This window comes from Squalius cephalus, assembly GCF_949319135.1.
Source record: "Squalius cephalus genome assembly, chromosome: 13".
Classification (NCBI taxonomy): Eukaryota; Metazoa; Chordata; class Actinopteri; order Cypriniformes; family Leuciscidae; genus Squalius; species Squalius cephalus.
The window spans coordinates 27,096,055-27,122,607 of NC_137134.1; the positions used below are offsets into that span (position 1 = coordinate 27,096,055).

The 26,553-nt window shown below is 37.3% G+C and overlaps 2 protein-coding genes across 3 annotated transcripts; one reads left to right on the forward strand and one right to left on the reverse strand.

The window, feature by feature from the left end:
• Positions 1–3,570: 3,570 nt before the first annotated feature.
• On the forward strand, positions 3,571–11,122 carry LOC307170166 (uncharacterized protein). The gene is made up of 10 exons (XM_079891209.1): positions 3,571–3,736; positions 4,369–4,580; positions 6,418–6,583; positions 7,232–7,836; positions 8,513–8,542; positions 8,669–8,707; positions 8,829–8,896; positions 9,168–10,073; positions 10,181–10,261; positions 10,488–11,122. The coding sequence occupies exons 2-7, from the start codon at positions 4,374–4,376 to the stop codon at positions 8,877–8,879; spliced, it is 1,098 nt and encodes a 365-aa protein (XP_079747335.1). The 5' UTR covers positions 3,571–3,736; positions 4,369–4,373; the 3' UTR covers positions 8,880–8,896; positions 9,168–10,073; positions 10,181–10,261; positions 10,488–11,122.
• Positions 11,123–14,408: 3,286 nt separating this feature from the next.
• LOC307170308 (uncharacterized protein) lies at positions 14,409–23,526 on the reverse strand. Of its 2 annotated transcripts, XM_079891392.1 has the most exons (19): positions 21,647–23,526; positions 21,079–21,193; positions 20,908–20,985; positions 18,987–19,182; positions 18,658–18,827; positions 18,476–18,577; positions 17,986–18,218; positions 17,727–17,905; positions 17,540–17,630; positions 17,253–17,397; positions 16,911–17,110; positions 16,651–16,768; positions 16,480–16,571; positions 16,290–16,401; positions 16,062–16,148; positions 15,803–15,985; positions 15,561–15,713; positions 14,802–14,991; positions 14,409–14,647 (listed from the first exon to the last, which is right to left on the reverse strand). In XM_079891392.1, the coding sequence occupies exons 1-19, from the start codon at positions 21,746–21,748 to the stop codon at positions 14,620–14,622; spliced, it is 2,574 nt and encodes an 857-aa protein (XP_079747518.1). In that variant the 5' UTR covers positions 21,749–23,526; the 3' UTR covers positions 14,409–14,619. The 2 variants fall into 2 exon arrangements, with proteins under 2 accessions (XP_079747518.1, XP_079747519.1); XM_079891393.1 differs by lacking the exons at positions 20,908–20,985; positions 21,079–21,193; positions 21,647–23,526 and adding an exon at positions 20,438–20,522.
• Positions 23,527–26,553: the final 3,027 nt, after the last annotated feature.

The following is a 26,553-nucleotide window of genomic DNA, read 5'->3' on the forward strand; positions in this document are numbered from 1 at the left end:
ATGGTTGAATGTTCTTTGTGCAAGGGGTGGTATCATCCTAACTGTGTGAAGATACCGCAAAATGCCATTACTGGGGATGATGACTGGAAATGCCACAATTGTACTGGCTAAATCTAAAAAAAATATATACTTTTTCTTGAATTCAATTTAGGAAGTTAAATTACTCTATGGAAAGTAGGCCTATGTTTAATTTTTCTCTATAGGACCCATGCAACAAATGTGTGAAATATCTTGTTGTTTCAGTTTAATTTTTCATTATTTTGATTATTACATTTTTATTGTTTCACTACCATTTAAAATTGTCTATTTAAAGTAGCCATGTAAAGTGAAGATTTTATTGTATAGGCTATATTTTTTTATTAGCAAGGTCTAAGGAATACATGGCTTTTTTTATTTATGTTTGTGCATGTGTGTGGTCTTTTGTGACAAGTTTATAAAAGTTGATGTTGTTCATAAAACAAATGGCTCGAATAAACCATGTTTTTTTTTTAAATCCTTTAGTATTTCAGTTACAGTAATAAATGGAAATTATAAAGAAAGTATAAAACTTTCAAGCATCAATGTGAGATAAATCATGTAGTCTTAATAATTTCTTGTCAGTAAATTATGTACTGTACAATTTCATGTGTGAGAAGCTGCAGTGTCTTTATACACCTCTGAAGTCACTTAATGTGACATATCTCCAAAACGTTACAGTAAACTGGTTTGGTATGAGGTGTGTATACTGTATGGGACGTCCTGTGTTAAACTTAACCATTGTTTTTTCTACTTATTAGAAATGAGGTTTTTATAGGTGTTTAAAGTAGAATAATGTGAAATATCTCTAAAATGCTACAGTAAATTGGTTTGATATGAGGTGTGCATACTGTATGGGGCGTCCCTTATGATAACTGTCATTTACTTTTTTCTACTTATTAGAAATGGGGACTTAACAGGCATCTAAAGTAGTAAAATGTGACATATCTACAAAATACTGCACTAAAATTGTTTCAGATGAGGTGTGCATACTGTATGGGACATTGAATCCAAGAGAAACTGTCATTTTAATGCTGTAAAAAAATTAAAAAGAAAGAAAAGAAAAGAAAAGAAAAAAGATAGATAGATAGATTCCACAGTTAAAACTGCTTAAAATTTGGATTTCGTTAGAGAAGTAGCTCTACTATAATGGGATATTACACTACAAACGCAGCATATATGAAGCACTGTAACGCATGCTGCTCCTGCACCGCATACGCACAGCACATGGAGTATGCAGCAATGTCTATCTGAACATCTTTGCCAAGCGCACACCAGTACAGAAGTAATCTATACATTATGGGGGAGGGTCATGCCTTTTTTCACAATCATTTTGGAGGGTCATAGAAAAATGTATTGCTGGCGAAGGGAGGGTCAAGTCTATTTTGACTATAGATCTCAAAACTGCTCTGGTAGCCCCTTAAATAATAATAAAAAAACGAACAGTCCCTAAGTAACTGGATTCAGCTGGGGGTTTTTTTCAGTGTCAGTCAGTACCCATGCATTTGTCGCACTGCTGATGTTGAAAAGGGAAACTGAAAGAAACCCACTTACAATCAATAAGAAGACATAATAAGAAAAGGAAAAGCAATAACGTGCTCTGTCGTTATAGGACTGTGTATATTCCTAATAAAGATGATCAGTGGAAAACATTTAAACTGTTCAGTTTCAGTAAGCCTTGTGTTCGTCACTCCAGAGCCACGCCCTAAAAGCGTGAATAACTCACGAAATAGCTATACAATAAACTCCAACAGAGAAACGTTATACAACAACCCAGTCTCACGGCAGTTCGTGATGTAGTCACGTAATTTAATCTATTTATTCGTGGCAGGGACACGTTAATTTCGTTATTTTCGTAACTCCAGCACGTTTTTTAAACTAATGCATTTCAATTGGATTAATCTTTCGAGCAACCAGCACGATTCTTTCTGCCGTTATTTTCGTAATTTCAGCACGTTTTTTAAACTAATGCATTTCAATTGGATGAATCTTTCGTGCAACCAGCACGACTCTTTCTGCCGTTATTTTCGTAATTTTAGCACTTTTTTTAAACTAATGCATTTCAATTGGATGAATCGTTCGTGAAACAGCACGATTCTTTCTGGAACCCTGGCCTGCAGCGTTGAAATTTGACGTCTTGGGTCAGCACGACCCAAAAAAATATTCAGGGCGAGTCAAATGGCTGCCCCTAGATCATTTTTATCTGGCCCTCCAACTGGTTTTTGATGTTTAAAAACCCTCGCAATCTGATATCAAAGTGCCCTCTGCGCAAAGGTTTAGCGCGTTCATCAGCGGTGAGTTTAACAACGCACACGGTGTGCAACCGCATTCAGCGGTGAGTTTAACAACGCACACGGTGTGCAACCGCATTCAGCGGTGAGTTTAACAACGCACACGGTGTGCAACTGCATTCAGCGGTGAGTTTAACAACGCACACGGTGTGCAACCGCATTCAGCGGTGAGTTTAAACAACGCACACGGTGTGCAACCGCATTCAGCGGTGAGTTTAAACAACGCACACGGTGTGCAACCGCATTCAGCGGTGAGTTTAACAACGCTCAAATGCAGGTAAACCGGAAATCAAAGGTGAGTTTGACCAAACCAACGCTCAACTGCAGGTAAAACGGCATTAAAAGGTGAGTTTAACAACGCTCCAAGGCGCGTGCAAGTAATCAGTTTAAGCATTTTCTTGTCATAGGTAAGTTAGGACGCTGACTGCTTTAACTAGAGCATGCTGGATAACGTATTTTTATCGGAGGTTTGCTGATTTTAATAAATATATATCATATGCTACGATTGTGTTCAATAAATCAGTTTTATTTTTATTTTTTTATTATTATTAAATCTTCTAATTAATAACGCTGACGTCACCGTATGGGTCGATCCCAAGGTCCATTGCGATTTTCCACTCGGTAAGTAGAAGAGTTAATTAATAGAGACGGCAGTTCGTGATGTAGTCACGTAATTTAATCTATTTATTCGTGGAAGGGACACGTTTATTTCGTTATTTTCGTAACTCCAGCACGTTTTTTAAACTAATGCATTTCAATCGGATGCATCTTTCTTGCAACAGCACGATTCTTTCTGCCAATCGGGCTGAAGCACAGAAGCTGTTTAATCAACATTTATTCACGAGATCTTATCACGGTTTATATATTAATTATGTATTATTATTTCGGTCTTTTTCGGTTATTATTTCGAAGCTGGATTGCTTTGCTGTTTATTGATATTTTTAAAACTATAACGCTACATCTATCAACAGCCTATCTCTGCTAAATGAATTTAACATACGTTTGTGATGCCCTTTTATTTTTTATATTTTTTATTATTTTCATTTTATTTTTTGGTTCTTTTTATTTAAACTATATTGTAACGAAATGTGAAAATGTGTAAAAGTTATGTGTCAAGGACTTGATATTGAATTCTGTAATTTAAAAAATTCAATAAAGAAATTCAATAAAAAAATAAAAAAAGAACCATTCCGCATTACAGCAAAAAAAAAAAAAAAAAAAAAAGTTTTTTTTTTTTTTTTTTTTTTTTACAGTAAGTTAAGCTCCGAAATATATTTTTAAAAGTTCCAGGGAGTTTCTTCTGATGCTCTGTTGAAATAATAAAAATAATTTAATTCGTTTAATTTTTTTTTTTTTTTTTTTTTTTTTTCCCCCACAATATCCGGATGACGGAGCTCGCGCCAATTACTTCTCTGGAGTCGTTGATTAAGGTAGGCTCAAATTATTACCTCATGAACAAGTAGCCTATAAATATACGTGCAAAAGTGTAGTCAAGTATGTAACGTTATGTTGCTGGGGTATTGTCATGACTGCCTTATGCCCTATTTTAACTTTTTTGTGACATTGCTTTGGTGTTTCCATTTGTCTGATATAAAACCCTATCTAAAGTGCTAACTGCATGTCCTAGCAGGTCACATGTTAGTGTAGCCTACTAGTTCACAAACTTTTTCTCAACTCTTCCTTTTCACTTTTCGTGTATTTTAATAATGTGATATTAACATTTTTGACATGCATTAGACATGAAATTGTCACATTTTTCCTTTATCAATAGGACTGTGTTCTGTCTCTCATCTGGGCAACACACACACACACACATACACACACACACTGTATTATTGTGTAAATGGCAGTTAAAAATCATAGAAATGTTTACCCTTATCACAATGTCATCACAAACAAAGTTCAAAACTCAGAAGAATGACTGGTTAAGACAATTTGACCATTGAAATTAAGAAAGCATATAGCATCCCTTGCATAGTGTGATATTAATTCAGAATGTTTCTATCGGTATTTATGCCTATATTATACATAAATAACTTTCTCTTTTTTTTTTTTTCCTCAGAGAACATGGTTTCTAATCAAAAGAAATGCCCCAACTGCCCCCAGGTCATGCCCTGTGCCACTAAGGTTTGTAAGGCCTGTGGGGCAGAGCAGCCCAAGAAGGCTCGTTTGATGAAGAGGCTGCAGGCCCTTGATATGAAGAAGGGGGAGTGGCTTGGCAATCTTAAAAAAAACCACAATGAGGCAGCCATGCGGGATGAAGCCATCATTTTGGTGTGTACAATTAACACTACCTTTTTTAATAGGGTTGCCACATTTACCAGTCCTGGGGTGCGTTTCCCGAAAGCATCGTTGGCCAACTATGGTCGCAAGTTCATCGCAATGTCCATTGAACTCTATTGGTAACGACGGAACTTGCGACCATAGCTGGCCAACGATGCTTTCGGGAAACGCACCCCTGATTGAGTGACATTTTTAACAGAAGATCATAATATATTTTTCAGATTCTTTTATTTTTATTTTTGAAAAGAGCGATTTAAGCCAGATTTCTGAAATATAGGGTTTACCGACCTCTAAACAGTTTAAACACCAAATGCAACTTGAAGGTTCTCTTTCACACAGTTAAAGCCTAGTGCAGGCGTGTTAAACTCAAATACACGGTGGTCCAAAATTAAAAACTGGGTCCAAGTTGCGGGCCAGGTAAATCTTTATTGAAAAGCTGACTTAAATTGAGCATGTGATTCCACCTTTCAGTAGTATGTAATGAATTTAATGTAGTCATGGCATTCATGTAATATTAATAAGGAATTTAGGTACTACTGTTAAAAGTGGAGTTCAACTTTAAAAACAGATTCTTCAGAAATGAATAGAATAGAATAGAATAGAATGCCTTTTATTGTTATCATACACATGTACAACGAGATTGAAGCAACTCCTTTTCCAGTGTCAACATGTATGTAAGAGAAATGTGTCAACAAGGAATAAAATTAGTATTGCAAAAGAGCGGGGGGGGGGGGGGTAAGGTGCACAGTTCTAAGAAGTAGAACCATAAATATGGTTTGTATACTGTGTGATTTTGATTGTATCAGAAGTATTAAATATTAAGTATTAAATATTGAACAGTAATGAAATTGCACAAAATATCAGTGTTATCAAAAGTATTAAATGTTAAATATTGCACAGTAGGTGGGTAGAAGAAAGTCCGGGGATCGGGGGTGAGTGTGGAGTCAGTGCCTGTGTGAGTTCAAATTGGTTATGGCTTTTGGGAACAGGCCAGCAGATTTAACCATTAAGTTCACTGACTGTTAACTTGAAAGGCATTAATGAACTAAGTAACCTTTGCCAAAAAATCACTCTCCAGAACATTCTCATTCACGGTTCCATGCTGGTGGAATGATCTCCCCACCGTCATCCGGACTGCAGAATCCCTGACAACATTCAAAAGACAACCGAAAATTCATTTATTTCGTGAGCACTTAACCTTAAAAAAACATACAGTATGAATAGGTTCACCAAAGTAAAGAACAAAGCTATATTGTGTATTTTACTAAATCCTGGATCCTAGATGTCCCACCTTCCTCCTCGTAGAACTAATCCTGTTATGTATTTGCAATGTATTGAAATGCATTGATTTTCAGTGTAAACCTATTCATTTGGGGTGGTAAACATGAAAGATGGGTGAAAAAAAATCATATACAGGGCTGAACATTAATGTTTGCCCTTGGCTACCAAATTCATACAAGTGGCAACCAGATTTTGACTTTTAACCACTTTTAAAATTTAACGTTGAGTCCTTGATCTGTTAATAATTCTAACATCAAATTCAAGCCAGAGATTATTTTTCATACACAGTAAATTTGACAAAATAGAAACTTCACTTTTGAGGATGACTCAGTAATTTTGCTTTTGCTGGTCATAAGTGCATTCGAATTATGTCAATATGATCAGAGGAACTTATGACATATAGGTATAATATGACATGTAATAATGTGCAGTTTTTTGTCAATGTTTGGTCTTACAACAAATTTCGAGTCTTGCCTCAAACTGAATTTACACTCAGGTTTTTTGATAACATACATTTTTTATCCTTTACAAATAAATGTCTTTGCAGCTTGAGAAGCTACATGCAATGGGCTACAAGGCACTCCTCCTCCTTCAGAAGGAAGGCAATGGGAAGAAACCTAAAATAACTTCCCTCACCCCAAGATGTGAACTGGACCCGCTGGCTACACAACACCTCAGTAAAATGACAGCATTTTATGAGTTGGTTTGTGCAGGTGAGATGTACAGTATATTTTTTTCAGTCGCCATACAGTTTACAGTTGATTGTCAATCCTTCCCTATTTTTTCAGCACTTATCAAATATTTATATTTTATAAAACAAATGACAACCTTATTACATTTCAACGTTGTGGAATGTTGGTTACATGGCAAGACAATCGTGGCAAACAAGACACTGTCCACTGAAGGTAGAACTACTTTTTGTTGTGGAGAAACTAAGTCAAAAAATAAGTAAATAAACAATACTCTGATGTTTTAAGGTTATAATTCCAGCATTGTTCAATACCTAGCCCTATTAATATAGGTTACCAAGTGTAGTCTGAAAATTTGGTAAAACATAGTTGGGTTTTCTTTAGATGGCAGTTCGGTGTATGTTGCACCAAGTTTCCCTGTTTTCCCCATTGTTTTGCCTTTAGCTATTCACGCCTTAACCAAAATCATGTAAACTTGCATCCAGTGTGAAAAATAGCCTATAGCCCATTTTTTGCCTGTGTTTCAGAAATATATAAATGCATACAAGATAAGAAATATAGTCTTAAAATTCTTTTGTGTGGGAATGTCAAATAATATGCCTGTTTGAATTTTTATAATACATTATATTTCAGCCTCATTCCTACTTTTTTTTTCTAATCAAATTTGAACAGGTTGGAAGGCGAGTGAGGACACTGTCCTCACCCTGACCCTCACCCCCTGTGACGAGCAGGGCATCCCAGGAGAGGCGGGGCCGGAAGGCCTCGTGGAGGAGGAGGGGCCGGAAGGCCTCGTGGAGGAGGCGGGGCTGGAAGGCCTCGTGGAGGAGGAGGGGCCAGAAGGCCTCGTGGAGGAGGCGGGGCCGGAAGGCCTCGTGGAGGAGGCGGGGCCGGAAGGCCTCGTGGAGGAGGCGGGGCCGGAAGGTCTCGTGGAGGAGGAGGGGCCGGAAGGTCTCGTGGAGGAGGAGGGGCCGGAAGGCCTCGTGGAGGAGGCGGGGCCGGAAGGCCTCGTGGAGGAGGAGGGGCCGGAAGGCCTCGTGGAGGAGGCGGGGCCGGAAGGCCTCGTGGAGGAGGGGCCGGAAGGCCTCGTGGAGGAGGCGGGGCCGGAAGGCCTCGTGGAGGAGGAGGGGCCGGAAGGCCTCGTGGAGGAGGAGGGGCCGGAAGGCCTCGTGGAGGAGGCGGGGCCGGAAGGCCTCGTGGAGGAGGAGGGGCCGGAAGGCCTCGTGGAGGAGGCGGGGCTGGAAGGCCCCGCTGTGGTGACGGCAGGCCTTGTGGAGAAGGCGGGTGAAATACATCTACCTAAAAAAGGTAACTCTTACAGCTAACTACAAAGCTTTTAAAGCAACATTCCACTGTGTTTTAGTTAATTCGCTCACTTGCTGTCTACCAGAGAGTTAGATTAGGCAGGGACATATAATTTTTTTGTATTTGCATGCAACATCCCAGTTCGACATCTCCCCCTATTAGCCTAATTCAATTGAAGTCGGAGAGGCCGACTAGCATGTAAGCTAAAGGCTAGTTGTCTCCAACTGAAATCATTAGCTTAGATTGGCCCAAGTACTCCTGTGATTTGGCCAAACTAAGCTAATGATGTCAGTTGTTACAATGGAGTTTATTGCACACATAAGAAAGAGTATGGTATGTACTGTATCCAACAACTTTTTCAGCAATTTTGCTGGGCAACTTCTCAACCGATTGATTTAGTTCTGATTGGGTGTTCATGATAATTTTTGTGGTAGGACATAGGTTACACATGAGGGTTTGTGTGTGTGTGTGTGTGTGTGTGTGTGTGTGTGTGTGTGTGTGTGTGTGTGTGTGTGTGTGTGAGCGAGCAAGTGAGTGTGTGAATGTGTGCCTGTTTTAATGAACAACATGTATAAAAAGACATACCTAGATAGTCCTTAATTGTTTGCCATTCCATACTTAGTTTGACATCTGATTTCTTCAAAACCACAGGGTCAACAGGGAAGAGAAAGCGGAAGCCAGGCATGTTTTGCATTTGTCAGGTTTTTTTAATGATATTGTTATTTGTAATAAATTCTATGATGAGCAAGACCGTTTCTGAATTGTTTGCCTTTTTTGAGTGGATATATGTATTTTTCTATCCCACAGAGGCAGAAATGGATAAAAGCAAAAAACAAAAACAAAAAAGTAAGTTTAAATAAATTAATACATTTACATTCAGACTTGATATTTGATCACTTTGATGTGAATGCTTGACCTGGATATGTTAATGATGTTGTGTTCCTAATCTGAGTTTTGATGCCTTCAGATTGCTCCTACCACACAGGCCTGGGTATTTATCCAATTAGGAGTGCTCTGAAAGAAAGAGTGAGAAAGGTAAGACATGCATAACTGAACACCATACTACTCTTTATTTGTTCTATTTACGTCAAAATAAAGTCAAAATGTTAAGTTAAAATACCTGTCAATCACAGAAGTAAAGATGGCAAATAGTCAAATAATGTAAATATTGTATAAAGTATATACTACAGTCTCTTGACTAAAATACTTTAAATATCATGGTAAAACATGAAACAGGAAACATGGTGGCTGTTACCAAAGCCTGATGCAAAAAATTTGTAAGCATGTATTGTTGTTCCTGTCATAGGGCCAAACAGAATTACTTATTGACTGGGAGCCTTGTGCAGCATGGTATGTGTTCTACTATATGACAAATACAGAAATAAGATTGCTCTGACTCTCTATTTCACTCTCATTAACATTCCCAATCTAATAATTGAAATGTCACATGTAACGTCATTCTTTCCCTTCTGTTTTCAGTGGGAAACAGTGGACTCCTACTTGGGAGCCCAAGGAGTCATTTGTTTAAGCTTTTTAATTTAGTTAATTTTGTAATATATGTCGTTTTATTTGATTTTTTTATAGTATTTTTTTTTTATATTTCTATTCAAAATAAAGTGTTGTTTACAAGCCCTGAGTTGAAGATGGTAGATGTTCAACATTTTCTGCCATTTCAGAACTGGATAATTCAAGAATGCCTAACTCCATGCAGAAACAGGTTTTTCTTTTGATATGTGGTTTATCAAGAGGTTAGTAAATTATTCATCTGAGCAAAATGTGTGCACAAATAGAAGCAGGATTCTTCATTCTCTCTATGAAGACTCTTCAATACATGCTGTAAGTCAGATGCAATTAATTGTAAAAAAAAAAAAAAAAAAAAATCCCTCACAGATGACAGTTAATTATTTAAAATGAATGTGCAATATCCATAATCGTCATCACAAACATGTTTCCAACCTGGCAGTTTCCAACATTCATACAATAGAAGGTGATGTAGTGTGATTATTTACAATATTTGATAATTTGTGATTGTTTTGGGGGGTTGTGTGTGTGATTGATTTAGCTGAAACTTTATATTCTTGGTGGTTTAAAAAATGACCTTACATCTGTCTCTTTACTGATGTTTTACCAGTCACTGCTCCTGATTGGCTGATGTGGTCCCACTCCATTATTTGGTTTCAGTTCCATCAATGGTCCTTGGTAAGGTAGATAAGTAAGTGTTGTACTGTTTTGGACATCCTCAATTTTTTACTTTACCAACTTCTGTACACCCACTGGAAAATGTCAGCTGAGCATTACATATTTGTCCCCCCCAACCAGAAGCAAGCTGAAGAAGCCGGTCTTTCTCTTGTCCCACTTCCCTGTAGAAGTACCTCTCCACTGTTTGGTCGTTGATCCTTGGTAAGTACATCTTTCACTTTCATTTAACAGCCACACAATATGTCTGTGAATGACTGTAGTCATTTAATTAGTAAGGGATCATGTGTAGAACACCAGTCATTATATTGAAATAACTCCCTACAAGGAACAGAACAAAACAGGTCTAGCTTCATTCTGAAGGGACTTATTTCCCAATAATGACTGGCATTTTGGCCATAAATCTATGTTTTTCCAATTTGATTTTTAGGCTCTCCTGTTATATTGTGGTGGTGAGACTGTAGAAGGACCCAAAAAGAAGACCCAAGACGATAAGAATGCTCCAGTGGACAATGGTGATGGTGGTGCCGCTTTTACCTCATGCCGCTTTTAGCACACGGCTGTCCAATCAAACAGCCTGTTAAGCCTAAACACAACCCCACACACCTGTCCACCTGTCATCTGCTTGCCTCCCTGTACTTTCCATTAAATGTATATTAAATTCAATTTTTGCAAAATATTGAGATATTTTTGTCACTTCATACATATATGCATAGAGAAGACAATAATTGTGAGATACTTTTGTCACTTTCAAATAGACAACATTCAACAAAGTACAAATTAATTAAAAGAAGCAATGTCTGTAAATTAAATTAGTATGCATTACATTAATAATTATGGAATAGTTTTTAAATTTAGTATGTTAACAGTGTTTTATTGTTAAAGGTAGTTGTGCAGTTTGTGATCTGAGTTTATTTGATGGTTGTTGATGTTTACAGTCAAATAGATTATTCCCACTACTCCAGGTGTGCCCCCAATGTGTGTAGAGTGGACACTCTTCCTCTGATTGAATGTTCATGCATTGATAATCCATAGCATAAGTAACAATAAAAATGATTTCCTTCTAACAATGACTCAGTGCGTAATTGGGTGATAACAATCTCATGATTCTTATGCATTATAATTCAATGCATATTATAAGGTTATGTAGTTTCATGCAGCCTGTTTATTGTTCTTTAGCCAAGCTGTGCAGGGTGTTGCCTAGCAACAGGGGTCAGAAGTACACATTTTTCATATATTTTGTATAATTACACTTTTAATCGTTTGTCATTGAATGATGTGGTTCATATAACATAATTGCACATGAGAAGGACCAATAACTGATATAATTATAAACCATATCTTAAATAATTAGCATAACACATTTCAGAAAGATCTGACAGTGTTTTAAGGATTCAAGCCCTTTTAAATGTGCCATTTTTTACACCTTCAGTGGGCTCTACTGTGATAACCTGGGGTCCAGGGGCAGTAAAATTTTCTCAGATGCTTCCTTCTATCTGGTTAAATATCATATGTAATTTTATTGCCACACACACACACCAGGCATAGGCTATCATATGCAGAGATACAGTACAATTTCATGAGCATGTTATGAACAATAATCACGACCATAAAACATAAAGATATGTGAAATTTTGGCAAAATAAATTCAGATGTATATGTTTTGCTAAATATATCCAGTTTCATAGCTGACCTGCTTTGGCAAGGGTTTTAGACTCGGATCCTCAGACAGCATGTGGACAGTCATTTTCGGGACAAACCAGTTCATTAAATAATTCTCCAACCATTGACAGAACTGGTTAGGGTTAGGGTTAGGGTTAGTCATTGTCACAAGCTATAGGCTTTTAGAAAAATATATGGTTTTGGTAGTTGAATCAGCTGTCCTTCAGTGGTAAATAGGCCAAAATGTACCACCTGTAAAGTTGGTTCCACAATCTACAATATGGGGCTATGTAAACTGTAACCCCTATGCTATAAGCCTGTGCATGTCAATTCATATGAATTAAGACATGTTCTATCCTCCTGCTTAGTTCGGTGCATCATATTGCATACATAGCCCCATATTCTATATTGATGAACTAATTCTCCAATGCATCAATCTCATCCATGCCCTCATCACCTCTAGACTGGACTACTGCAACAGTACTCTCTATGGCAGTATTTACCATGCTCCTGAAGGACCCCCAACACTGCAAATTTTCTTTGTCTCCCCAATCAAACAAATTAAATGTATTATTATTATTATTTAATGCCTCTAGTGCTGCTCTGTATTTGCATATACACTCACCTAAAGGATTATTAGGAACACCATACTAATACTGTGTTTGACCCCCTTTCACCTTCAGAACTGCCTTAATTCTATGTGGCATTGATTCAACAAGGTGCTGAAAGCATTCTTTAGAAATGTTGGCCCATATTGATAGGATAGCATCTTGCAGTTGATGGAGATTTGTGGGATGCACATCCAGGGCACGAAGCTCCCGTTCCACCACATCCCAAAGATGCTGTATTGGGTTGAGATCTGGTGACTGTAGGGGCCATTTGACTCATTGTCATGTTCATGAAACCAATTTGAAATGATTCGAGCTTTGTGACATGGTGCATTATCCTGCTGGAAGTAGCCATCAGAGGATAGGTACATGGTGGTCATAAAGGGATGGACATGGTCAGAAACAATGCTCAGGTAGGCCGTGGCATTTAAACGATGCCCAATTGGCACTAAGGGGCCTAAAGTGTGCCAAAAAACATCCCCCACACCATTACACCACCACCACCAGCCTGCACAGTGGTAACAAGGCATGATGGATCCATGTTCTCATTCTGTTTACGCCAAATTCTGACTCTACCATCTGAATGTCTCAACAGAAATCGAAATCAGACCAGGCAACATTTTTCCAGTCTTCAACTGTCCAATTTTGGTGAGCTCGTGCAAATTGTAGCCTCTTTTTCCTATTTGTAGTGGAGATGAGTGGTACCCGGTGGGGTCTTCTGCTGTTGTAGCCCATCCGCCTCAAGGTTGTGTGTGTTGTGGCTTCACAAATGCTTTGCTGCATACCTCGGTTGTAACGAGTGGTTATTTCAGTCAAAGTTGCTCTTCTATCAGCTTGAATCAGTCGGCCCATTCTCTTCTGACCTCTAGCATCAACAAGGCATTTTCACCCACAGGACTGCCGCATACTGGATGTTTTTCCCTTTTCACACCATTCTTTGTAAACCCTAGAAATGGTTGTGCGTGAAAATCCCAGTAACTGAGCAGATTGTGAAATACTCAGACCGGCCCGTCTGGCACCAACAACCATGCCACGCTCAAAATTGCTTAAATCACCTTTCTTTCCCATTCTGATATTCAGTTTGGAGTTCAGGAGATTGTCTTGACCAGGACCACACCCCTAAATGCATTGAAGCAACTGCCATGTGATTGGTTGATTAGATAATTGCATTAATGAGAAATTGAACAGGTGTTCCTAATAATCCTTTAGGTGAGTGTACATTTGATGTATGTTTTAAAAATATATATATTTTTTGACAATTGGTCAACAAAAGTTCTGAAATCATACATTATTCATTGATTTATTGAATCATACATACCATTAAAACGTCCATATTTTTGATTGATTATGATATAAAGAGGTGTGCTTTGGTGAAATAAACCTAATTATGCTTATCTTAGGTGTGGGAATTTTGACACACAAGATATCTTCAAACTACCGTTCAGAGAGCTGACATATGTTGATCAAGAAAAGTTCTGAAATCATACACAAACCAATAAAACATCCATATTTTTATTGAGTATGATATAAAGAGGTGTGCTGTGGTGAAATAAACCTAATTATGCTTATCTTAGGTGCTGTGGGAATTTTGATGCACAAGATATCTTCAACAACAACCATTCAGAGAGCATATTTTTGACATGTTGGTCAACTAAAGTTCTGAAATCATACACAAACCATTAAAACATCCATATTTTGATTGATTATTATGATAAAAAGAGGTGTGTTTTGAGATAAACCCAATTTCACTGACCTTACCAGCCATGGCAAGCTTGATGTACCGGATATACTTGTAACACCTTGTTCAGTATATAAGTGTTACACCCATTAATTTATGAAATGTCAGAATGTGGCACATATTATGATTCAGGGACCTCCAGCTGCTTGTGTGTTGTCAGGAGGCGGAGCATAAGATTGGAAAAATTTTGATTTCTAGAAAGCGCTATAGTCAGTGAATGTGTAAGGTGTGATTTTACTTAGCTCATATATAAACCTTACAAGTCCAGAAAAGTGGAACAGTGTAACCCTGAACAGGCTCCTTTTTGCCCAGGCAAAATGAAATGGAAGACCACACATGGATTAAGATACAAAAAATAGTGATTTATTACAGTAAATATATGAGATGAAAAATGAGAAATAAGCAATAATCAGTATAAATGATATGGTATGAAATAAAAGTGTGGCGTAATCAGTCATATGGCAAAAAGGCGAACAAAAAGAAAAACAATGTGATACAGGAGCGGAATAGCAGCCATGAAAGTCCCTCACACTGCCCAGGCTGCAATCAATCGATTACAGACACCTGCCCGGTAGCTCCTCCCTGAGAGACACAGACACAAACAGAGTAAACATTAAACATGTCCTTATTCAAACTCTGGAAAACAAATGTAGTATTAATGTTATCTTTACTCAATTTGACAGGTTACATAAATTAAGGGTATTAAAAAAAATGACACTTTTCACATAATCATTACCTGCACTCCTCCTCTTCATTTTCACTGGTGTCTGGACTGCTGAAATCACTTTCATTTTCCTCTTCCAGCTCTATAGCAGAGCCCTGAGGGCCCAAAACAGCCTTGTATTGAAGATGCACCTCTTTCAACGTATCCGAAACTTCAGATAGACGTCTTCTGCAGAGACAGGAAAGGCCCTTGTTTTGCTGGTCTGTAAGTGAAAAGTGAAAAACATCCAAATTACCATGACATACATTTACATTAATTCATTTAGCAGACGCTTTTAGTTAAACCCACAGTAGGACAACAATATACAAGTGCTATGACCTTTCTCAGTTTGATCTAACGCAGTACAGAAACGTTTTGGGGTTTATTTTTTGAAGAGAAGAGTAATGTTAGTATACTAGATCAAGTGCTTTTGAAAAAGATGCATCTTCAGATGTTTCTTAATAGTGGCTACGGACTCAGCAGCTCTGGTTGAGATAGGCAGATCATTCCACCAGCAGGGAAGTCATGGTAAAGGTCTGAGAAAGAGATTTTGAGCCTCTTTAAGATGGCACCACAAGACGTTGTTCGCTTGCAGAGTGCAAGTTTCTGGATGGCACATACCCACCTTGCTTTGTAATATTTGTTATAACTCATCAAAATTAGATGGTCAGTGTAATGTTTTTCAACTGCTTTCTAGTAAGATATGTCTATTGTTAGGTAAAGTTAAAGTATGGTGTCCTTATCACCATTACTTGCTTGTTTGATTGGTATGGTTACAAAGATGAAACTTGCCTTCCTCTGAAGTCTTTCTTTTAAGAGTTGCCTGCAACTTCTGCAACCATGAGCAGTGCTGGGCCATCTCCTGAACAAGTATTGTCCTTTCCTCCTCCAGTCTCATTTTCAGCATGGCTTTGTTGAAAATTTTTAACTTGTCTTCGATTTGTGCTACAACAGAAGTAAAGAAAATGTATAAATAACAATTTTGACTTGAATCTTTACAAAATAAATCAGATGCCTCAGGAAACTCCGCTTACCGCTGCCATGAACCTCCCACGGCCATGTTGGGGATGGGTTGTCTCCTGATAGTGACTGCTCCACTTCATTTAGATCAATTGCCATGGCAGGCTCATGACTGTTATATGTCTCTATGTCTTTCAATAGCAGTCTCTTGCTATCAGCAATTTTTCTCCGCAGGCGGTGACGGAACTTGCCGCTATCTGTAAAGACAAGCAGAAGGTATAAAAAATTACCAAAAATACAGTGAGCAATTATCTATAGACAATGGAATTCTACCATTTTGGCGGTATAGAGCCTGCTTCCGCTGCCTCACGTTAAGGTAACGTCCCTCAATGGACTGCTCTAGGGAAGAACCTGTTGTATCTGGAAACACAACACAAAAAAACAGGCTTACAGAGATAGTGGCATGCAGTATAGTAAGCAGTAGACAGCTTAAATATCATGATCTATGATCGCCGCCAATGAGGAAGCACAAAGTGAAACATGTTATTGGTTCAAACTTACCACCAGCTGCCCATTCCCTCACATCAGACACCCACACTGCTTCATCGGTGCAAGCCAAGCTTTCTTTAAGCTCTGCTAGACTTGCAGTCTCCTCCTGAAGCCTCTGGCAAGTCTAATTCGACAGTTAAACAATACAGTTACACAAAGCTACACAATAACCACAAATTGAAACCATTTACAGAGAACACACCTTCACATATCTTGCAGACAATGCCCGATGTAGTGTTGTGAATTTTTTGTAGTTCCAGGCCATAGCATGGATTGTAAGCATATCCACACGTGCTGTTGAGAGGAAATGTTGAGTGAAAATCATGCAATAAGCAATAAAAAAATTACATTAGAAGAGAAATTCTACAATTACCTCCTTTCGACATGTATTTAGCCGTTAAGGCACAGCGGGAGAGGTAGCTGTTCACCTGTTCAACTTCCTCCCCTGCAGTTGACCCTGCTCCTTCTTGGTTTTTGCCACTCCATGTAATCTAGAAAAAGGCATGTAAGGGATAATGTAATGTCCGCCGATCATATTGGATAATAAGTAACGACAAGGCGAACCGGACCCTGACGCACAGCAGAGGGACTTATTTTCCGATGATAGTTAAACATAATAAACACTGAACATACCTCACACTTAGAGGAATGTGCTGTAGCGTGCATAACGCTTAGGAAAGGCCTGGTTGATGTTAGCCCCTGGAGATCAGGAAGGATGTTTGCTGATTTGTGTAAATATGGCCAGTATTTACACATTACATCCATGGCGATAAACCTTGGCTTTAAACTCATCAACTCCTTGTGCAGATACATGGGGTAGGCAAAGATTTCACCTAGGGATATAAAAATTATTATTGTACATTCTGAAGAGAACATTATAATGGGAAACTCAACCAAGCAGGGGTATATAAGCTGCATACAAATAACAACAATACAAAGTTACATTTAACAGCAAAAAATTTATTATAATCTCACCTCTGAACATATTGAGCGCTTTAAGGAGGAAACCATGCCGACACACCACAACCTCCATGCCCTCTTCGTCCAACTTGAAGGTCCTCCTAGAAGTCTCCTTCGCTGCTGTCCACGAGGAGCTCCCACATCTGCCTTGTCCAGGTAGCTGTGATGTAAATGAAACACACTATAAACATACTGTATAAACTCCTTGTAATTTGAAGCTGAGGGCAGTTTTTTCACCAATGCAAATACAATCTGGGCTGTAAAAGCATACTAATTATATTAAGAAATAATTTGACACCTGCCTGTTTCACAGCTTTATGCAGGACATCAACAAACGTTGACACAGATGTGTCTTCTGCAATAAATGCTCCTTCAAAAAACGAAGAGTCGGAGCTGAGGAAGAAACCAAACAGAACATTAATCTATGCTGAATATTAAATATAAAAAAATCCAGATCAATCTATACTGGAAGAAAAAAAAAAAAATCACCTTCCGCCTCGGAGAAACCGGTATAGCTTCCTGTTGCCATCCACAGAGATTGCCAGCATGTCTGGGGTGCAAGCAGGGCAGGTGAAAGGTGCACCGCAGGACATGCTGTCTTCCTCAAAAGCACAATATGAAAATTCGAGGAAGCTGCGCTGCAGAGTGTCCCCACACACTGGTCCTGACTGAAAGATGCATTATATTAAATGTTACTTTGGAGATGTCTACATATGGTAAAGAATTCTATAATATGGTGAACACTTACCCGCCCACCACACTTTGTACGGTGCTCCAGCAGCTTTGCCAAGGCTTGTCTGGACAGTGCCGGAGCGATGACTTTTAGTTCCCTCACACTGCTGAAAAGATTGAGGGAATACAAAGTGGAAGAGCTGGTAGAAGCTGGCCAGTATCCACTGTTTATGAGGTCCATGAACTCTGGAGCCCACTGCTGCTGGCATGTTTGGCATGCAAACAATGGCTGGTGCATGTCATAACGCCCTTGGGTAATAAGAAAACAAACCCATGAATACCTGATTTTTTAGAAACAATCAGCTGGCACACCTTAAGACACTTGGGCTACATCTTGAGTAGAATCACACCAGCATAGTTCAAATAAGTATATATTTTTTGGTTTATCATAATGACAAGATGTATTCTGTCGTTTTTAAAGTACTATTATTTTCATTGCAAAGCAAAGGCAAAAAAAGAGGGAAAAAGCTGAATATTGAAAAAAGATCAGAGTTTAGAAATATTACCATTGATGGAAATTAAAATGACTGCTTTGCCCGGGGACACAGTTATACTGGGGACTTCACAGGGACATTTTTGAGTCACTCTCACCGTTGGCAAAATACAAGCTAGCAAAGGAAAGATAAACACAAAATTAGCCAACTAGATTTATTACATGAGAGTACAAAAGAGTTTTGCAATTACCTACCTTGGTCGTGTGAGCTGTATCCTCCCTCCCCTCTAACAAAATATTTGGATGGGGGAATAGCTTTAAAAAAGCCCTCAAGGACAGACTCCCTATCGTGGAGTGGCCATCTTCTGTGAGTCTTGCTATCGCAGGTTTCACAGAACCACTGGTCTGGCAGACACTCTCTGCATCTAGGAACGAAATCAATGAACCAATATAGTCATTGAACCAACACTTTAAAACAGCCCTGACTCCACCATAAACATGCAGTTTATCGAAACATGAAGACATCAATTAGTGATGCACTCTAAAAACCTACAAAGTATGAAAGAACATTAATGAGATCTCACCTAACAACTGCAGGCTTGCAGCAATAGCTACAAGATGGTTGGCCAACATCCTGAGTTTGGATGAGGCATTTAAGGTGGAATGGCCTTGCCTCCTTCCATCTTTGTGAGGCTTGCTGCTGCCTGAAAGCCCATGATGATGATGCCGTCTGGATTTCAGGGGAGTCAGACATAGCAGAGAGGCTCTCCATGTTTTTTTCTGCAAAGACAAATATTAATTTAATTGAATAAGGACCATTTCTATGCAGACCCATGATTTCATAATAATGGGTAAATATATTGCCAATGCTTTCAGTAACATAAATTTCAGAAATTTTCCAAATCAACTTTCCAACTAGGGCCAAATTCAGCATACTTTGAAACATGTATCAGGGTAAATTGTATTAACGTGAAAATTGAGACGTAATTCCATTGGGACAAAATTGAAAATACTAAATGTGTGATTGAAACTACCAAAAAAAGTGGTTCAATAATAGGACTCAGGCCATTGTGGACACAATTTGTGGCTTTGATGATTTATAAGCAGTTGATGTGGTTACAACTGACCTTTCGCTAAGCCACGCCCGATTAGGGGTGGTTAATCTGTCTGATTTCCCGATTCGATTACAATTATTGAAGTCCCGATTCGATTACAGTCGATTTTCGATTATTAACGATTCTCGATTAGCGATTATTGATTTTCCATTTCACAACAGTAAACGAAAATACACTACAAAGTGATTGCAGTATTAAAAAAAGTCAGCTGCTGAATTACTTAACTCTTTTATTGAGTAACAACAACTCAAAGCACTTTCTGTGTCGTGTAGTTATAACTTCAGAATTATTTGTATGTAGCTTATGTTCTGTAGAACACAGAAATGAATACATCACATTGTGTTGTGACTCATCAAGTTGAACTAAACAATAACAAATAAATGAAAGGCTTATTTCCTTTAGGAAGTAGATCAGAACCAACATATTGTAGAAATTGGACAATTTTCTTCTAGAAAGCCAAGGTGTTCAGGTGGAGACTGCAGGTTGCAGTTGAAACATGTCAAGGTAAAGAAAAGGTTTTTTCTCCACCTGAACACCTTGTCTTTCTAGAAGAGAATTGTCCAATTGAATCATTAAGAAGACAAAATTAACATTTTTGAACAACTTACTGTAGCTTCAATTAGTAACCTACAAAGCCACTCTTATACACAACTAAATAATAAAGAGTTATGACTTGAAATGTTTGCTGTATACTACAATCAAAAACAGCTTATACAAAAAAAGTGAATGAACATCTGCAGAGAGCACAGTCAAAATGTAACTTTTTGTGACTGAAATTGCACACATTGCAGTATAACGTACGTACTACGTATAACAGATCGGTTTACACAGTGTACTGATGTGAAAACTAAACAATACAGAAAGCAGCTCTCATACAAAAATACTAAATAGGTAACAATGAAATTGCCAATTTTACATACGTTAGCTTTTAACGAAGAAGGTGCCGTTCGAATTTGGCGCTCAGCCATAATGAGTCTGTTATATGTGCGCGTCTCTGTTATGTGCACGCCACAGACTGTCCGCGCACTGCACGTCCGCTTATAGTTCCGCCTTTTGCGTTCCGTCAAAATTACGTTATTAGAAAAAATATATATATATATTTTTAGAAAATCGATTTTTTGACATTTGTGAATCGATTCAGAATCGTCCACGTCCGCATCGCGATGCATCGAAGAATCGATTTTTTCCCCCACCCCTACGCCCGATACCGCCACAGGCCAATTCATGCCTTAGCAGGCCTTAACTAGGCACAGGAGGTCTGGCAAGCTTTCGAGTTTTAACATTTTATGCCAGAATTTTACATAAATCCAGGATTTGGGTGAACCCTGCTTTCAGAACTGCCTCAGAAAATTACCTAAAGATAATTCAAATGTATTCGACCATATTTTACCAAATTCCACTTGAGGATCAAGACTGCCTGCAGGAAGATCTTCAGTGAGCAGGTAGTTCCCGATCTGGTTGTGTGTAACTACAACAGAGCACACAGAGAAATAAAACCAAGTTAGACCACCAACACAACTTGATTTCTTGACAATGATGTGTAACCAATTACTATTATTACCGGTAGCTGAGGCTTTGGGCCGCCCTCCACGCCTCCCCCTTGGCTTGCCACGCCCTAAACACACCCTTTTTGGGATTGGCAGAGGGGGAACTTGCCTCTGCTCCTCGGATTCTTTCTGGGGGTTGAAGTGAAAATCATGATTAGGCTGTTAAATATATTTTTAAAAAGATGCAATGGATATGAAAAAAAAAAAAAACTCTTATCATAAACTTTATACCCTATATATTTTGAGGTGGAAAAACAATTTCAAGAAAGAATCCTTGATCAATGCATTCAGTTTGGCTGGACCAAGGAGTTCAAAAGTAAAAACCAACTCTATACCCTTTTCATAAAAATGTTTGACAATTGAGAGCAGCAATCACAGACTGAATGAGTCTGAGGTACCTAGGCTTATATAATAGTCTACAGAGTGATTATTATAGCCTAAATATTTCTTCAACCATTAAGGTACAATGGATTTTTTTGTACGTGGTAATACATAGAATAGGACTAGGACCCAATGTAGGCACTCTACTTCATTGCATCTGAAAATTAATTTAAAAAAAGTAAACGCCTAAAAAACACCTACCCTGGCTTCAGTCAGAACATGTTCTAAGCTCATTTCAAGAGCCATCCGTCTCCCCTCCATGTAATTGTCATCTTGACAATCGGTGACACTTGTAGTGGTCATCACAGAAACGAGGGGCAGACAGTAAAAGAAGGACAGACACAGAGATGGACAGACAGAGATAAGAGACACAGACAGAAATGAGAGACAGACCGAAAGACAAACAGTGCACAAATCCAGAGAGGTTGGCGCTTAAAAGGGCCTTTGGTTGTGGTGGTGTAATGGTAATCTACTAGTAGGTGGGTAATGTTGGAAGAATCTAAAAACAAAAACAAAAAAACACTCGTTTACGGGGAGGGAGTTAATGGGACAGAGACAATGAAATTACTTAATAGATAAAATCTAACATTTTTGTGCCTGTTATGCACAGAGCTAAATATACCTTTTTTTAAATGAGCACTGAAGTGCTCAATTAAAAAACTAAAATGAACTTGGTTCTGTTCACTCTATTTTCTTTAGCGAATTTTTTTCAATTTTCTCTATTATCTTTTATTTCATATTGAAAAATTGTGATTCGCCACAATAGTAGTTATGAATTTGTATAGTTTATTATGGATTTATATTGGTGTTTATTATATAATTTTGCGTGGATTTTTAACAATGATGCGTTAGGCTGTAAAACTAACCAATCTGGCAACACCGTTCTTCATTCTGAACATTTATAAATAATGTTGGATAATAATTGTGGGCTAATGTAATACTGAAAATCTTATATTCCCCTATGATTGTAGGCTACCTTACATGATTACATGCGAAAAAATGAACTTGAATTCAATTAGCTAAGTAACGTTAGCTAACTTTGCTAGCCTGCAAAAATCGATATTTTGGTGCAGAAAGCTATAAAGTCGTCGATCATTTATCGTCATAAGAATGAAATGGCCACCTTACAAAGTTTCTAAACACAACTTCTTGTCCTAATTCAACAGTTTTTGATGTGTAAATGTAAGAATAGTATCCATCTCTATTAATTAACTCTTCTACTTACCGAGTGGAAAATCGCAATGGACCTTGGGATCGACCCATTCGGTGACGTCAGCGTTATTAATTAGAGGATTTAATAATAATTAAAAAATACAAATAAAACTGATTAATTGAACACAATCGAAGCATATGATATATATATATTTATTAAAATCAGCAAACCTCCGATAAAAATACGTTATCCAGCATGCTCTAGTTAAAGCAGTCAGCGTCCTAACTTACCTATGACAAGAAAATGCTTAAACTACTTACTTGCACGCGCCTTGGAGCGTTATTAAACTCACCTTTTAATGCCGTTTGACCTGCAGTTGAGCGTTGGTTTGGTCAAACTCACCTCTGATTTCCGGTTTACCTGCAGTTGAGTGTTGTTAAACTCACCGCTGAATGCGGTTGCACACCGTGTGCGTTGTTAAACTCACCGCTGAATGCGGTTGCACACCGTGTGCGTTGTTAAACTCACCGCTGATGAACGCGCTAAACCTTTGCGCAGAGGGCACTTTGATATCAGATTGCGAGGGTTTTTAAACATCAAAAACCAGTTGGAGGGCCAGATAAAAATGATCTAGGGGCAGCCATTTGACTCGCCCTGAATATTTTTTTGGGTCGTGCTGACCCAAGACGTCAAATTTCAACGCTGCAGGCCAGGGTTCCAGAAAGAATCGTGCTGTTTCACGAACGATTCATCCAATTGAAATGCATTAGTTTAAAAAACGTGCTAAAATTACGAAAATAACGGCAGAAAGAGTCGTGCTGGTTGCACGAAAGATTCATCCAATTGAAATGCATTAGTTTAAAAAACGTGCTGAAATTACGAAAATAACGGCAGAAAGAATCGTGCTGGTTGCTCGAAAGATTAATCCAATTGAAATGCATTAGTTAAAAAAACGTGCTGGAGTTACGAAAATAACGAAATTAACGTGTCCCTGCCACGAATAAATAGATTAAATTACGTGACTACATCACGAACTGCCGTGAGACTGGGTTGGATTTAGAGAGGGATGTGGATAAATTATCTAGATATCAAATTTGAATTTGGAACCTCTGTGTTTGTTTGTAAATTAAGAAAAAAAAACTTGAAAAAAACTTAATTTATGTTTTATTAATCTCTTTCATATTACTTTATCTCTCTCTTTATGTAAACTACTGTTCAAAAGTTTGGGGTCAGTAAGATTTTTAATGTTTTTAAAAGAAGTATCTCCTGCTCACCAAGGCTGCATTTATTTGATTAAAAATACAAACAAAAACAGTAATATTGTGAAATATTATTCCAATTTAAAACAGCTGTTTTCTATTTTAATTTATTTATTTCTGTGATCAAAGCTGAATTTTCAGCATCATTACTCCAGTCTTCAGTGTCACATGATCCTTCAGAAATCATTCTAATATGATGCTTTGATGCTCAAGAAACATTCATTATTATTATCAGTGTTGAAAACAGTTGTGTACAATTTTTTTTTTTTTTCAAAATTCTTTGATGAATAGAAAGTTCAAAAGAACAGCATTTATCTGAAATGGAAAGCTTTTGTAACATTAAACACTACCGTTCAAAAGTTTGGGGTCAGTAAGAATTTTTATTTTATTTTTGGGGGAAATAAATAAAATAAATCAATACTTTTATTCATCAAGGATGAGTTAAACTGATCAAAAGTTACAGTAAAGACATTTATAATGTTAGAAAATATTCTATTTTAAATAAATGCTGTTCTTTTGAACTTTCTATTCTATTCTATTCAAATCTAAAAATTGATAAACCCATACATTTTGTTCATACTGTTGTAATCTCTGGGAGATGAAAGAAGGCAAACATCTTGAAGTAAGGGTTCATTCTTTTCCCCATTCCTAAATTAACAGAAATCTTATGTTATTAGTCAACATTATTACACATTAATGAAGTAATCTTACATCAAGTAATGTTTAATCTAATTTACTCTCTACATTTCTCCATAAAATATAGAAAATGTCTGAAATATAAAAAAAATGTTAAGGTGCCTTTTCAGATAGATATCTTAATATTTCAGATATATTTAAGAATATTAACAACTTGTAAACTGAATATTTTAGATGGGTATCAGTGGAGTAGGCAGAAATTATTTTTGGCCGGGCTTGCACTTTCACTTATAGGGTCCTATAGCCTATTTCTTATAGACAAAAGCAAACTTGGCCTACTTCGTTATTTTTTTTATTTTATTTTATTTATTTTTTTGCATGCGTTTTTAATAAGTATTGGATTAATATTAGACTATTTAATCAATTTCATTCATTTTCCCTAAACAACTTAATTAAAATTTTCGGGAAAATGAAAATAGCACTTTAATCAATTAGTTAAGCAAATTTATTAACTAATAAACACTCAAATAAAGCGATTAACTAATTTAAATTGCACATAAGGCAGTTTTTTAATAACAGAATCATGTTTGGAAACATGAAAATAGCGCTAATTTAATCAATGAGTTTATCAAATTGATTTAATAATCAAAATCAACACTCAAATAAAACGTTTAACAAAAAATTTAATCTCACATAGTTTTTATCCTATCAAGTTTGTAATTATATATTTTCAGAAACACTAAAATAGCGCTTATTTAATCAAATAGTTGAATTCATTAATTAAAAATTAACACAAAGACAACTTTCAACAAAAATGTTAATCACTTCCCTTACTTTCCCAAGCGTCGCCCTGAAACAAAAATTGATCACTTTCTTGCTTTAAATGCCAACCACAGGCATTTAATTTCAGTCATTTATAATTTAAGAAATTCTATTAATTCTGACACTAATGCCACTCTTAAAGATACCTGGGAGCAAGACCTCGGTGTTACTATTACAGAGGATCTATGGCATAACATCTTGAACCAGGTAACTTACCTCTTCTATATGTGCGAGGCATGGCTTAATTCAATGTAAAATACTATTCCGAGCGGAATAGTGATAAACTGCAAAAAATATTTTGCAATAATATAAAGTTATTGATCACATTTTTCCCAGTGTAGTTCATTGCAATGACATTGTGTTTTTCTCTTTTGTGCAGTTTTACATAATACACCAACACTTTCACCCGTTCCCAAGAAAGTAAGTGGACATTTTCTAACTTTAAATCAAAAGGAAAGAAAGTAAAAGACTTTGTAATACCCATTTATTTTCCACTGGACAGTGAAGAAACCCTCTCAGTTGAGAATCCTTTGGAGGAAGTAGCCTACCTGCAAGTGCATAAACAACTTTACTTAATTTATACCTGTGTGCCTATTATTTCTGACAGCAATATGAGTTGCAGGAGTCCACATCTACAGAAAGACCTACACAGGGGTTAAAGTGAAACAAAATCCTGAGCCTGAAAATTTTTTTGTGTGTGTGTGTGTGTGGGGGGGGGGGGGGGGGGGGGGGGGGGCTTCATTGGCACTATTTATTTTCAAGCATGTTAATGGCATATTTTTATGAATGAAGACCAGTATCACTGATATAGCTATTATGTCTCGATGAAAATTTATTTTTCCAAAATTTGAAACATTTATTAGGCTTAAAAAATATAACAACTTTTAATTTAAAATCCTCACTTTTTTTGTAAACAAAACCTTTGTAAACAATCCTCACTTAAACCCATAATAAATGTCATATTTACCTGTACCTTATGTCTAACCGATGTGAATTATATAGAAATTGAATACGTTTATAAAACAGTCCGTAGCCTACTGCATAAATTATAAATGAAAAATAGATTAATCCTTAAGCGTTGAGCAGTTAGTAATTTTCTCTGTTCCCATTGTTCTTCTTTGGTTAACTTTACTAACAGAGAGAATTGCTGTCACTTTAATACCCGCCGCTGCTGACAGGATCTCATTCTCTACTCTTCACTTCCATTTAAGATTGTATTTAACTCATTTGACTGTTCT

What these genes read in the sequence shown, in the direction of transcription:
- LOC307170166 (XM_079891209.1), top strand. Translation starts at nt 4,374, where the DNA reads ATGGTTTCTAATCAAAAGAAATGCCCCAACTGCCCCCAGGTCATGCCC. An exon ending in GGGATGAAGCCATCATTTTG is followed by an intron (nt 4,581 to 6,417) that starts GTGTGTACAATT and finishes ATGTCTTTGCAG; the next exon opens with CTTGAGAAGCTACATGCAAT. An exon ending in TTATGAGTTGGTTTGTGCAG is followed by an intron (nt 6,584 to 7,231) that starts GTGAGATGTACA and finishes AAATTTGAACAG; the next exon opens with GTTGGAAGGCGAGTGAGGAC.
- LOC307170308 (XM_079891392.1), bottom strand. Translation starts at nt 21,748, where the DNA reads ATGACCACTACAAGTGTCACCGATTGTCAAGATGACAATTACATGGAG. An exon ending in ATGTTCTGACTGAAGCCAGG is followed by an intron (nt 21,194 to 21,646) that starts GTAGGTGTTTTT and finishes TTCAACCCCCAG; the next exon opens with AAAGAATCCGAGGAGCAGAG. An exon ending in AGCGCTCAATATGTTCAGAG is followed by an intron (nt 17,111 to 17,252) that starts GTGAGATTATAA and finishes TTATATCCCTAG; the next exon opens with GTGAAATCTTTGCCTACCCC.